Below are 14,537 nucleotides of genomic sequence, written 5' to 3' on the forward strand. Positions count from 1 at the left end.
AAATGAAGCTTGGAGAGGCGAGCTCAGCCTGGGACACATCTCTGTGCCTACAGAAGACAACCATACACCATTTAGGAATCTGAATGTACCATTCTTCACGCACACAGTCATATTTCCCTCTTTCATTACCATCTTAATAATTACAGCAGTCTACATGTAAGTGCTATAAGAAAAACAAAACCAAACACAGCTTTCTTCTAACTGTGCTGTTCTGCCTCTTATGTGTCAGAAGAATGAGACTGGTTAAAATCGGTTATCTTATGGAAAGAAAAAGTTCTCTTTCTTTTCCAGTTTCTGACTCTTGTCCTGGCTTCTGAAGCCTGAAGGAAATGTGCTGTTTCAAATGCAAATATTCAGTGAATGACAAGCTATGCCATGTTTTTATCGTGGCCTATTAGTCCAGCCTCATTCAGATCTATAGTCCTGAAGTAGGCACTCATTTGACCCCATCTACAGGGAAGCCAAAACCACAGTGGTACCTGCAGCCTTCAGCCGTGGTGTGTTGGAGGCTTGTCACCCTGAAGGAACAGCTGGGCAGGTGTTCAAGTTCCTGTCACTTTGGTCCATGCACTGCACCCATCATGCCCATCACCCTGCTAATGCCAGCACTAATTGCATGACAGAACTACAAGCTTTACATTGACTTACTTATTAGTCCTTCATTCTAATACTTCACTACAGATCAAACCAAGGAAATTCAGGCTATAAAAACCACCAGGCTGTTGGAGATGAGAAATGCTGCATTGTCTATCTACCTGTTATTTTAATGCCAGTGAAACTCAGAGTAAACTCTCCACAGAAAACAACCTCAAGTTCCCAACAGACCTGCTACAAGGATCAGCTCTGGGGACAGGACCCAGCTCACTGATTCTCCTGAAGGGTATTAAATCAATACAAGACTCTCAAACTTCATAAGGGAACCAAATTAACTCCCCAAAGCAAACATATATTCTTATACCTTGTGGAAGGAACAGACCTACACAGTCTCAATTACATATCTTCATAGCTGCCCAGTTATGGGACCTGGCACAGATGTTTCTCAGACCCTGATACACTTTCAGTGAGCTCCACTGTGTTGATTTTAGCCTTTCTTTCCCTCTGAATTTTGCTGCAGTTTTATGTTCATCAAGGACTGAAGTTGGGAAAACACAGGCGCTCCCTTGCATATGAAGCTTTATTAAGTTGGGATCATCATCTCTGTTGGCAGGCACAGGAATAGAGAGACAGAGGAGAATGAAAATGAGAAGGGGAAAAAAAAAGCCCAACCAAAACATAAACAGCTTTCACTCTTCAGGGCAGACACGCCTTCTTACTCCAGATCATTCATCCCGCTCCTCAGCTCCCAGCCAGTAAAGAGTCAACATCTCATTCCTATGAAAACATGAGCTCTCCCGCCCCTGAGCCGTATAGCAGCAAACACACTGACAGGGACTCGGAGGATCCTGTTTCTTAGGATGGAGTTGCATTTCCCCAGTAGAACTGAAATCTCTTTGCTTACAACAGAAGCAAGGTCAACGGTGCTTTGAAGCCTCTTATTTTGCACGGCGTGTGTGTTACCTAACGGAGCACAGTCCAGCCCTTAACTCCTTCCTCCACAACCACAGCCGCGTTCAAAGGCTCTGCAGAGGGGAAAGCGCGCAAACGCGCATGATTAATACCATGTGCACATGTGTGTGTTTACAAGAGGGATGTACTGTGCTGGGTGGTAGGTACGCACATCCAAGGAGTGTTTGTCCAAGAACTATGTGGCCCAGGGAGGGAGGAGAATACACACAGAGCAGGGAGAGCAGCACCGGCGGAGCGCAGCGCGGACACGAACATGCTGCCGAGCTTTTGCGTAACGCGGATCAATGGGTCAGACTTCCAGTTTCCCAACAGCTTTCCCTGACAAATGCCAGAACAGATAGCAGGGAAGTCAAGCAGGGCAGCAATAACATCACTGCCAACCGGCGTGAAAATTGGCAGAGCCTGGCACAGAGGGCTGCCTATCATCAGAGCCGGGGCATGGCCCGGCACGATGACGAACCCACTTAACAGTGCTGTAAAATTAGCCATTTATGAAAACAAATTGAATACTGCAGCAGAGGGTGACGTAAGGAGAGTTGGCTCCAGACAGAAACTCCTGTAGCCTGGATTAGCAGAAGAGCTCCGTTATATCAGGGCTCAGGCGTAGGAGCTGATAACAACTTGGGTCCTACAGGAAATTTTGAACAGACACAACAGGCTTTCCCCTATAGCACGTGGGGCTCCTCTACAACTTGCAGTGCCAGAAAGGGGGGTGGAAGGGGAGCAGCTGACACAGACAGAAGGTTGGGGGCAGAAAGCAGATGAAGATACAAGGAGGACTCTGAAAAAAGGGTGTCTTAAAGTCAGTTCTGCCCTCTCCCTCAGGGCTGCACAGTTATAGTTCCCCACTCTGCAACAGGGATGGAAACTGGGGAGAAACTCACTTCTGGCACTGGCAGCAAATTTGACCCAGTCCCTACCCCCTGCCAAACACCCAGAAGGGCTCTTGCTTCCAGTGAGGTCCTACAGATGCAACTTCAACAGCAGAACCAGGCTCCGGAGCCCGTCACATCCCAAAACAGTGAAAATGAGAAAGCCAAGAGTTTTGGCAGCCAGAATCCTTGATTTCCTCATTGAGGGAAGCGTAATCTCTCCCTAAGCTTGCTGCAGGTCTGGGAGGCTGTGGTGTGCGGAGGATACTCCGAGTGAGTTCCTCTTGGAGCTCTTCCAGGTGTTTACACACAGAGCCAAACCTGGCTCCTCTTCAAGAGTGCCTGTGAGGGGGGCAGGGGCAGCTTGGAAATCAAATAGAATCCCAAAGTCCTCCCGGGCTGAGCTGCAGGCTCCGCCGTGCAAAACTGGGGCATTTCTTTTCATTTTTCACAGTGGAATGTTATTTCCATGCATAAAATGGGTCAAGTGTTTTATACAGGCAACAACCCAGCCTCCCCCATCCAATTAAAGTATTTTACTACAAATGATCTTTGTGTGTGTGTGTGTGTGTGTTTGTCTAGGCTCCCTATTGTGTGAATTAAGAGATACTTGCACCAAAGACAGACATGGGGTGTTAGGTGTTGGATTAAACACATTAAGAATTACACTGGCTATGTCTCGCCACAGATAAGATCCGTGTAAACCCAAATTCTGCCTTTCCTAACTTGAAAGGGAAGCCCTTGGAGCCCTGGGGCTTGAGATTGGGAAGCAGAAGAGTGGAGTATGAGAAAACCAGGGGAAATAAAGCAAGTGATAAGCTATTTCACCTATGAAATCACTCATCTGCCTGTCCTACTGAAGGGACCAGCCCATGCCCGGCACCCCCTGCCCACCCCAGCAGCCCCACACACCCTGTGTCCCCCTCCTCACAGCAAGCCCGGCAGCTGGGATTGAGGAAGCGAAGGGAAAGCGCTGCCGAGTTCATCTCAGTTTGTGTTTTCCTTAGGACAAAGCAACTTTCCAGTGAGAGGACAGTCGCATGGGATGGGGATGGGGTGATGGGATGGCAGGAGGAGGGTGGCATGGGACAGAGACAGGGCAGCCAGTACCACAGCACAAGCATCCACTGGCTTCTGGTAGGAAGTGACTCCAGTTAAAGGGAAAGGGGAAATCCTCCCTGTCTCTTTAAGGAATCCTAGGACATGGAAACTTTGTACTCTCAGGGAATCTCCTTGCCAAAAGAACTGTAAAACATGTCTTTCTCCCCCCCCACCCCCCCGTTCCTTTCTCTTTCTGACTTTTTTCTTCTAAGGGCATTTCCATTTTCTATTACTTCCTTCACTGCAAAGATGGATGTGGCGACGTTTATAAGGGTTGGTAACCCCCCAAAAAGTATCCGATTTCAGGACAACTTTGCTGCACTTTATCACTAAAGCGGAGAGGAGACGGGAGGGGGGGAAAGGACCCAACTTCATGATGGGCTCATAAAACTGAAATAAGAAAAGTGCAATATTCCTCATGATTGCTCAGCTCAGCCAGCCCAGGCTGGTAGCTGCTTTGAGTACTAAATGATTTTATAGGGCTATTTGACCTTACAATCATTTGTGTTACACTTGCCATTTCTAAGGAGAGACAAAAACACCGCACACATCCTCTCGCTGCAGTGCTGGTCCCAGCCCTCACTGAGTGTCCTGGGCTTGGGAACTTTATAAACTCATTTGATTCAGTGTAGGTTTCACAATAGCCAAAAGTTCCTTTACAGCTTTCTGGAAACCACACGCTAACATTGCCTCCGAAAGGGCAACAGGGAAGTACACTAAAAAGCTAATAAAACTAAGGAAATCATATAGGGACCTTAGATATTCATTTCTCTGCAGCCACACACCAGACACACACGTTTCTTTCCATACACACCACACAAGCTGCTTTCAAACGCTCTGTTTTAGTTTTCCAACGTGAAAATCAGGTAAAAACCCACCGTAAGAGCGCTCTCACCCATCCGCGTCTTATTCCATACACACAGAGTAAAGGAACTACCCAGGATACTGCCATTTCCCTATGCAAAAGTTTACATAACTTTTCCTGCCAGCACAGACTTCCAGACACTTTGCAGAGCTCCAGTGTTCCACCGAAGACACAGATACCCAACGCAGCCGAGCGTGTCCGCACAGGCATTCCCATCCCTCTGTGTGTGTGTGTCCGAGGCACATCCAAACGCACACAACACACACACTGCACACACACACAGACACACACGCACGCCTACAGCTGGCTGCTCCGGTTCCCCAAACCTACAAGGGATGCTGCAGCCACAGGCACGACCAACTCCCTACCTGCAATGACAGCCGGAGATCTCTGTCCTCCTTCGGCTTTCAGCCACACTTGCAAAGTGAAGGCATCTCGGGGCAGCTCAATATCTGCTTTCAACCGCAGCTGATCACCTTGCCCACTGAAATAGAGCGCCCTGCTCGGGGTGAGGGACTCCTCGGCGTCCTTCACCTCCCGCTGTTGCCTCCTGCGGGGGCCATGCCCGGGCTCCAGCCCGGCCGGGGAGCGCCTGCCCCGGGCTAACCTGGTGGCACAGGTGCCCGGGGCAGTGTGGTGGGGCGGGCGGCTCTGCCTGGTGTCCCTCCGCGCCCTGCGGGAGCGCTCGTCCATCCCACATTCGGGTCCACTCGCTAGGGCTGTACAGAGAAGCGCAAGAGGCAGCAGCAAACTCCAGAGCTGCATTTCCAATCTTCCCCCCCCTTCTCCCCTGCAAATCCTCCCGATCTGCCAGCTTTGGGCTCCTCCTTGCCTTGACTTTCTTCTCTTGTTCACCCTTCTTGGTATTTGCTCTTTTTATAACCCTTCTCAGTTGCTTTTTCTTTTCTTTTTTTCTTTTTTTTTTCTTCTTTCTTTCTTTCTCTTTTTCCTGCTTATAGAATTTTTTCTTTTTTTTTTCCTTTTTTTTTTTTACTCTCAAAACAAATGCAAATATAATAAATCAAAACTCCTTCTTGCTTGAAATGTATTCCTCTCTTCTTCCTTCTCTATCTCTCTTCTCCTCTATTCCTCCACAGCTGGAATTCCTCTCTCTTCTTTTCTCTGCTGGATTTTCTTCCCTTTATTTTTTTCCCTTCCTTCTTAAAAAAAAAAAAAATACAAAACACACCAAAAAAAACCCCCAAAACCCCCACAACCCCACACACTCACTCACACACACACAACCCAAAACAACCCCCAACACAACCCCCCCAGCTTCCTCCAAGACTCAGCCCCACTGATTGCCCTCCCCCCAAAAGATGCTCTAATCTATTTATTTTTTTGGCCTCCTTTATAACATAAGGCACAGCCCCCCCCTTCCCCCCAGCCTCCCCCCCCCCCCCCCCTTCTTCTCCACAAAATGAAAGAAAAGAGAAAAAAGCCCCTCAGAAGATGAGTAAACAAGAATATGCTAATCTACTCTAGGGTGCTCCACCTTCCCAATTGAATGATTCCCATTAAAACTGCAGGGATCATGACTAATCAATCAGCTTGAAGGAGCAGATAGCTCCAGAGGTTCAAACACTTTTGCTGTTTGCTTTTTCCCCCCCTTTCTTTTCCTCTTGTTTCCCCTATCACTTCCCTCCCACCACCCCTTTATTTATCTTTTAAAGAAGACAATCAAGATGAATGGATCAATGTGACAGGAATCCTGCACCCCGCTTCCCACCAGCTCCCCAGCTTTCTTGCTCAGTCCAGTCCAAAACACACATTCCTATTTTTTTCTTTCTTGGCAAAAGAGAGAGCTATTTCTCCTCTCAGACTCCCCGTTGCACTTTGCTGGTAAACCTTATGCTCCTCTGCAGCACATAAAGAGTCTTGAAACTTGAGTCTCAGATATTTTTTTAATTGCCCGCTTGCTTTCTTTCTCCCCTTTATTTTTTTCACTCTTTCTCTTTTTTTTTTTCCTATATCTTTCTTTCGCTCTTTTAGGATTTTCCTAAAGTTATGCAATCAGCCGGGCTCCCCCTTTTGTGGTCCCCCTCAGTGCAGCTAATCCAAATGTTGCATCAAAAAGGTCCCCATCGAACCATCAGGAGCTAAAAGGAGAGTGAAGCTTTTTTGAAGAGCATTTTGCCTTCCAGAAGCTGGAGCCACGGAGCAGGATTTGGCTTTTGAATGCTCCAGAGACTCCTGGATTTAGGTTGGGTTTGTGTTTTTGTTTTTTGGGTTTTTTTTTAACCATAATAAAAAAATAAATCATGAAATTTATTGGTGGCTTGAGTCAAAAAATCCTCTCTCAATATTGCTAATGTTTCACAGCCTAAGGAATTCAGCTCCTCGGGTTTCCTTGGCTGAGTTGGAGCCACAGGTAAGGTTCTGCTGCTTGCTGCTTTGGAGATCTCTGGTTCTGAGCTGGGACGGTTCTTTCTTTTCCTTCTTTCTTTTTTTTTCTAATACATTTTTTTTTTCCCTCTTGAAAGGTCTCAAAGGCTCCCCCTGATGGCAACAAAAAGGATTTTTCCCAGTACTTAGTGAGTGGAAATGACTTAGCAGCAGCATGCTCTGAATTCACGGGCCACGGGACACTTAGAAGTCCAGAAGAACCAAGTCAAGTTGCACCAAATCCATTCACAGACCCAGCAACACACATCATGCTCTTCTTCCATCTCAAAAGTAACAACTGGTACATCTTGCTTTCCTATAAACTCTATATAAACAGCAATCATGCAAGCCACTTTCCCTGGGACTGTAATCTTCCTGCTTTTGCAAATTACCCTTTTAAGATGAGCTATTTATGACTGTTCACACTTAAAATATACATGATAAAATTAATGAAAGTAATTTTTTTCAGTGAGAGAAAATTAATAGGACAAGGGGGGATGGTTTTAACCTGCCAGAGGGGAGATTGAGATGAGCTCTTAGGCAGAAGCTCTTCCCTGGGAGGGTGCTGAGGCACTGGCACAGGGTGCCCAGAGAAGCTGTGGCTGCCCCATCCCTGGCAGTGTTCAAGGCCAGGTTGGACACAGGGGCTTGGAGCAAGCTGCTCTAGTGGAAGGGGTCCCTGCCCATGGCAGGGGTTGGAACTGAATGAGCTTTAAGGTCCCTTCCAACACAAATCAGTGTGTGAGTCTATGAAGGAGCTGCTGCATGTTTGCAAGGCTTCCAAGAGGTGTTTTTTTTCAGTTTTATACTAATTTACAAACACCCAAGAATGTACAAGTGGCATTTTCAGAGATGTTTGGTATATCCATAACATCCCACCAGAAACCAACAGGACCGACAGCTGAGCAGCCCCTCTCCAAGCACACATACCTCCCCTCCACAACAGCTCCACTTACACGACAAAATACTGGCAACATCGACACAGTTTAGAATAGGAGACCTCAGAGCAATTAAGCCTCTCAACAACCAAGAGGAAATTGTTAGTTAGGAAACAAACTCCGCGGTACAACCTCCCATAAATGTCCTGAAGAACTCAGAGGGATGCAAAAAGGATGCTCCTGCGTACGTGCCTGCTTGGGAGGAGCAAGTTAAGATCATAGATGAAGTACTGCACTTTGCTCTTCCAATTCAACACATCAAGGACAGTGCAAATCAAACAACAACTCCAGAAGTTTAAAGTGAATCTATTCAAATAAGAGCTAAAGCAGGATGAGACCAACTGCTGAGGAGTGCTTCTCCACTCAGCAACTCCCCCAAAGTCCTAAGGAATGTCGCCCACATTGAGTCTGGATTAGCAGGCATTTCCACTTAAATAATGCAGGTTCCAGTTTTCCCAGTAGCAAAAGCTAATCGTTTGAAATCACAACCCTTCTTCAGGACATTCTGACTTGGAAGAAATCATTAAGAAAAGGACTGAAACATTTCCATTTGATGGCACCGCACCATTTCATTTTGAGCAGATTTGACCTTCTGTCTCTTCTTAAGATATTACTGAAAAAAGGAGCTCCACTGTGACCAAAATGCAACACTTCAATGCATCAGACTGCAACTCTAGTAACAAGTTCTGGGGTGCTCTTGTTACAAAGGAAAAGCCCAAAGCGCAGCTTCTCATACTCACAGCACAGAGCATGGAAAGCTGGAATTCACCTCTAGTGCACAAATTACATGTTCAATCACTTTGATTTCTAAGACATAACAAAAACGTAAAGAAAATGCAATAACTGATACATACACTCTTGAATCTTGAGTGGTAAAGAGCAGAGAGTGGAAGAGATGGGATTTTAGGAATAGGGAGTAAATCTGCAATTCCTTAAGTCCATGGGTCAAATCTAACTTCCCTGACAACAGCTGAAATTCTACCCTGCACAGATGGACACTTATTCTCTGCTTAAGCCAGTACTTAAGTGATGTACGGGCCTTCTGGCAGAGGGGTTTCTACCCAAGGAGAATAATCCTACTGTTGAACTTGAGTGGAGTATTCTCTTAAGTAAAGGGAGCAGGATATTGTCCTGCATCTAGAGTCATTTTCACAAGAAAAAGGGAAAAAACACCAAACCCTAGATACACATATAGAGACAAGAATTAAAATAGATATTTATGATATGATGCCAAAAAAACAGCGTTGAGCTACATGCTGCATACAGTCATTGTAACTAGAAATACTCAGCAGGAATCTTAGCTGAAGCTGCCAATAACTCCCAGGTTCAGGACTGGAGCTGAGTGAATAAATCATAGCAAATAATGATTTTGTTGAATTTTGACTCTTTTTTTCCCCTCTTATTTGCAAGGAGGCTGCAAAACCTCTCAAATATGTTTGAAATTATATTCCCATTTCTTCCTCATATTTAGCATTTCTCTAAGGCCAATTAGCACACAATTTGCTGGAATGTACACATTCTCACATTTGTTCTGTGTTCATTAGGCAAGGAAGTCACACAACATTCTTTTAGGCTCCCTGGAGGTCGGGTTTAATCGCTCATGATATAGTAAAGTTCCTAATTTTGCATACAAGGGGAGATTCTCCACTGCTTGAAACTCTCCTTGTGAAAAGCAGCCTTGGCTCTTCAGCTTACTCACATGAAGGTCAATCAAAAACAATGTTTCTTGAAAGTCAAGCTGAAAACTCTGCCAGTTACAGCTGAATCGAGGCCCTACTATTTTGGGCAAGTATTTGTACATATTTGTCTTCACCGAGCACCACTCCATCAATCACAGCAGAGATTTGCATGGCTCTTACCCCTCACCAATACCCCAATCAAGTCTCCCTGAACTTGGCTTGGGTTGAGGATGGAAACGCAATCCAAGAGCTACTCTGCTCAGAATCAGACAGGGCCCAGACACCAGATTTTAAGGCAACGTGTTGGATTCGGGGAATATTTTATGCAATCAACAGTGGTATGATAGGAATCACGCTGCCTCCACAGAATAGCGAGGAATGAAACCCAAAGAGCCGAGGATAGCTTCAAAGAAAAAGGGATTCGGGCGTTCTGGGTTGTGAATCCCACCATGTCCAATTTCACTTAGGGGACTGACAGAGCCACTCACTTGGTGTCACAACCAAGACAGGGGCTGCACTAGGTGGAACTTGGCTTCAGCTCCTCGTAAGCCCAAGTAAATGCTGAAATGCCAATAACTCAAACCCCAACAATCCAAACATGCCAAACATGTTGTGCCTTGGAAAGGATTTAACAGAAGACCTCATTTGGACTCAGTGTAAATTCCCCAGTTTTTCACATATTTTCTCTATCTGTCCTTTCTCCACCCGTTTAAAAAAGGACAAATGATTCAAAGCCTGTGTGCTGCCTTTACTGTCACACTCCACACTAAGAACAACCCTGATTTTAAGGGTCTTTTATAACTATTCCCTGCATACTCATAATTCCATACAACTGCACTAACTTGACCAGAATTCCGATCACCAGCACTGTGTTGCCTTTATCAGTGGATAAGAGACTCTTCTACTGCTGGTTCTCCCATTGTCCCACGCATAAACCACACACTCTGGCAATCTACATCAATAAACCAGCTTCATGTCAGTTTGAAATACAGCATTTAAGCCAGAAAAGTTTACTGAACAATTAGGAAGTGCAATAAATGACAAGCAAGACTAAACACATAATTGATGACTTCATGAAGGTATCAGGAATTTTATAAGGTAATTTGCAGTCAGTGGCTGTAAATTCCTCTTTAAACCTGGCATGCCACTCTCTTTTGCCCTGCAGAGAGCTGTTTTTCCTAACAATACTGATGCCTGTTTGCCTGGAATTCAGTTACTTTATCCTTCAAATTTCCCTCATGAAATATCCTATTTCCAGAAAAGTTACATATTCTTTGTATTATTTTTTTTTTCCATCACATTCTTGAAATACATTCTTGGGGATGGGGTAATAATCTCTACACCGCTGCAGTGAGAGCAAAAAGAGCCAGTAGGTGATGTAAGTGATGGGGCACATTCTGCCTCTTCAATTAAACCATGTAAATGCTGATTGATTTGGTGGGGCTGTTTTAATTTGGGCTGTACACCCAATAATGGGTGTTCAGGATGGTCTGCCTGGATTAAATGCTTCTTGGGCATGAAGAGAAGAACCACCACATACTTCACCTACTTGATGCCCCGTGGCCACTCCAGGATCATATCCCTGTGACCCACGGGGCATATGTGAGGGTGCACAGGGCTTATGTGAGCAACCCAAGGAGGTCCCATGGGGCAACTGTGGGGCCAGACGCTCTGCCTCTCACCTCTGCAGGGCCACATGTGCTACAGGAGAGCACCACACAGGAGAAGGAGGCAGGTTCCTGAATCAGCAGACTGATGGGGGCAGCAAACTCACAGCCTAAAGCAAAGGATCCTGAGAGGAGGAAGGACATCCTGGGTCTCAGCAAGGGCCCACAGCACCATACCCAGACAGACCCACATCACTCAGATAACTGAGGAGCATCCCTGAATGTCCTTGGCAGGAGTAAGCTCCCAGTACCCTCCCCAGGGCCTCCAGGCATTGCCTCTATGCCAAAAGCCCTGCCTGGAGCCCATTGACCCTCTTGCATAGGTTTAAAATCCCTACAAGAACACAAAACCTCTTTGCCTCACTTTCCCATTTCCTTTGAGGAGGTTAAAATAATGCTTGCTTTAAAAGTCCGTTCATCCAGAGATTTGAGATGCTCCAATGAAACCACGATGGTGAAACCCAGAACTGCAGAACACTGGTTTTAATGCTTCTGCACTGTTTGCCCAAGGAGGAAAGAGGGGACACGAAGTGATGCTCTTGGAAAAAACAGGTAAAACCCAGGAAAGTGCACAGGGAGATCCCTTGATTTTCCAGAGTGCAAGATGTGTGATGTGGTTGCCAAGCCAGCTCACCCAAATACACCCTCCGGTACTTCAGGGTCTAATACTAATGAAAGAGAACTGGATCTGTCTGGGAGGGAAAGGGGAGCAAGACATGCAGTCAACTGACTAGGAAAGGAAATATTCCTTATGATCTGCACCTCCTACTGATTTGCAGTTACTGGTAGCTGGTTCTTGACCTGCAGGAGGACAACGGGGCCATTGCTTTACTCACCCCTGAGAACTTTCAGTTTGTTTGGGCTGCCTCACTGCAGTCTGGAACCCAAGAGCTGCATCCATGACAGAACCCACAAGCTCACCCTGACATCCACTGAGGCCACCTCAAATCCATCACCGGGATGCGCAGGAGCACTCAGGCTCCCAAAACAGCCAAGACCAAATCAGGAGGGTGACAGGGAAAGAAGACAAGACTCTCTCACTGAACCAAAACTTATCCAACAGCACCAGAGAATCATATAACTCAACGACAGCAAAGATGGGGACTTGCTTATTACAGAGGGTTCCCCTGCCCTTGTAACCGTACAGTACCTTAGCAGATACATTCCACACAGAGGCATATAGTCACAACACAAAACACACCCCTGCAATTGTTGTTCATTAGTCACCACTCCACAGCCCAGCCTCAGCCCAGAGGTCAAGGACTGGGTGAGCTCGGGAGCCTGAACTACCCTCTTAGACCTACTAATGTTTTCCCCACAAGATAAATAGCATGCATGGGTGCAAAGAGGGGAGGGGGACTGCATATGGGGCCTCTGCTAGCTGGGTACCTGTTCAGAAGATACATGGGAGGTCATCAGTCTTCCAGTGCTCTGCTCTGACATTTTCCCCTAGTCATACATCACTTTTAAAACATTACAGAGAAGAGAGGTCATAATCTGCTGTCCTGGAGGAGGAGCACAGCAGAAGCAGCTCCAGCCCCATGCACCAGGGTGGGCTCCCTTGGGGAGGGTGGCATCAGCCACCTATAGAGAGGTAGGTCCAGGAGATGGGCATGGAGAAAACAGCTCTGCTCCCTCAGCTCCCCCAGTGTGCAGTCAGGGAAGGGAAAGCCAGAAGGGAAGTCTGGTGCTGGCACATATGTATGGGGAGAGACAAGCAGCAGGACTCAGCCAGATGGAAATACACGGCTTGGGAATAGTCTAGACAACTCAAACATATCAGACCATGTTTTGGTATTCACGGGCATCATCTACAAGAAAGTTTAGCAAACCCAAATGTTTTCCCTAAACTAAATATCTGTTTCAATGCCAGCACCAACAGGATTAACAACAGAAACCTGTCGTGTCTTGCTATTGAAGACGATCATCAAGGAAACGACAAACAAATTGATCAAGAGAAAGATGCTGCGTGTCGTTCTGCAGCAAGAAAGCCAAAAGACAGGATTCGGAGGAAAAGCTTCTCTGTGCATTTGAGAGCGATTCCCAGTGAAATGGGATTTCCCCTTTCTGCTTTCATTTGAATGGCATTTGAAAAACACAGCTGCAGAGCCCCATGCACACAAGGTATGGAGCCAAGTGGGGCTCCATACAGGAGCCGTCACAGCCTTCAGCAGCAGATCTGAGTTTAGCAGTTTATCCTAACAGCATGCAGGGTCTTTGGCTCAAATGCTCCCAGGCCTCAGCAGGAACCTGATCCTCATCTCTTCTTGGGTCCTTGGGGTCACCCATACATCAGCAGTCAAAGGCTAAGTCCTGCCCCACACTACATCAGTACAAACACGAGACCAGTATCGGAACAAAACTCTGCCAAACTGCAGATTGTAGCTTAAACCTGGAGTTCAGACTTGGCATTGCAGAGCAAGGTGAGCTCCTGCCTACCTGGATGATGTATCCAGTCAGGTGCTTAGCTCAGAATCTGAAAGAATCTCATAACTTTACCTGTCATCCCCTTGCACCTGAAGCAAGCACTCCTGAGCCCTCCCTTCCTGATCCCAGCCATGCTGCCAAGCTTCCCCATCCTCACAGCAGCCTCATCTCCCTGTGCCCAGCAGTCCTCTGCCCCCAGAATCCACAGATATTAATTGATTTGTCAAAGGAAAGTTCAGGCAAGGATGTATTAAATCAAAACATTCCACTCATACCTCCCAGGCTTCTCAGTGCAACTGAGATTCCTCAAAAACAGCAAAAAAGAAACAAAACAAGACAAAAACAAAACAGAGAAGGAAAGAACAGAAAGAGTGGAAAATAGAAACCAGACAGATAAAAAGCAGAAGGAAAAAGAAAACCGACGCAAAACACAATGAAATTGGAGGACAGCCCTCACTAAAAGCTGCAGGTTGGGGTTTTTTTTGGCTTTCTGTGGTATGTCACTGAGTGAAATAAATATAATATAGCAAGCATTAGAGGAAACAACTGCCATATGTGAGGGTAGTGGCAGCATGTGCTTCCCCCGCCACCCCCTATTGCTTTCGTCTGCACTAAAGCTGCATTTAAACTAGTGAAATCCATCTCTATCTGTCGTAATGTGTAAATACATTTTCAGCCAAGACCCACCACTGGCTATAGCTGTATGGCAACTCTCAATTGAAACGTCTAAGCAGGGTTTTGACTTTATCCCCAGCTCGTCGTTAATGCATTTAACAGGGTTTTCTAAACTTCCCTTTGCTCTTTGAGGTGATACCCTGTTCTCCAGTGATAGGTAGCAGATCCCTGTGATGCAGTACAGCTCGCTATCGAGTGTCAGACCCTGTTTGCCCACGAGCATCGAGAAACAGAAAACATCATATGGACAGCTAGAAAAGCTGCAGAGAATTGGATCTGAGAAAACTATAACCTTGTTTGTATTGGAGGATTTTTCATGCATGCTCGCTTGAAAACTGCTTGCTGTTGCAGGAGTACATCTG

General features: G+C 46.2%; 1 protein-coding gene across 2 annotated transcripts in view; it reads right to left on the reverse strand.

Annotated features, from left to right (window-relative positions):
* Positions 1-14,537, reverse strand: part of PAPPA (pappalysin 1) — a 367,459-nt gene that overhangs the window by 178,815 nt on the left and 174,107 nt on the right. Inside the window, exon 1 of one of the 2 annotated variants that reach the window (XM_062640260.1) lies at positions 4,773-5,775. The exons of the other annotated variant lie outside the window; for it this stretch is intronic. Coding sequence (XP_062496244.1) covers positions 4,773-5,169 — 397 coding nt within the window. The 5' untranslated portion in view covers positions 5,170-5,775. Of the gene's footprint in view, positions 1-4,772; positions 5,776-14,537 lie in introns of those variants that run through there. 2 annotated transcript variants of the gene reach the window in all.

The sequence above is a fragment of the Pezoporus occidentalis genome, unplaced genomic scaffold (assembly GCF_034315485.1).
Source record: "Pezoporus occidentalis ecotype Australia unplaced genomic scaffold, CSIRO_AGI_Poc_V1 ctg64, whole genome shotgun sequence".
In the NCBI taxonomy this organism is placed as follows: domain Eukaryota; kingdom Metazoa; phylum Chordata; class Aves; order Psittaciformes; family Psittacidae; genus Pezoporus; species Pezoporus occidentalis.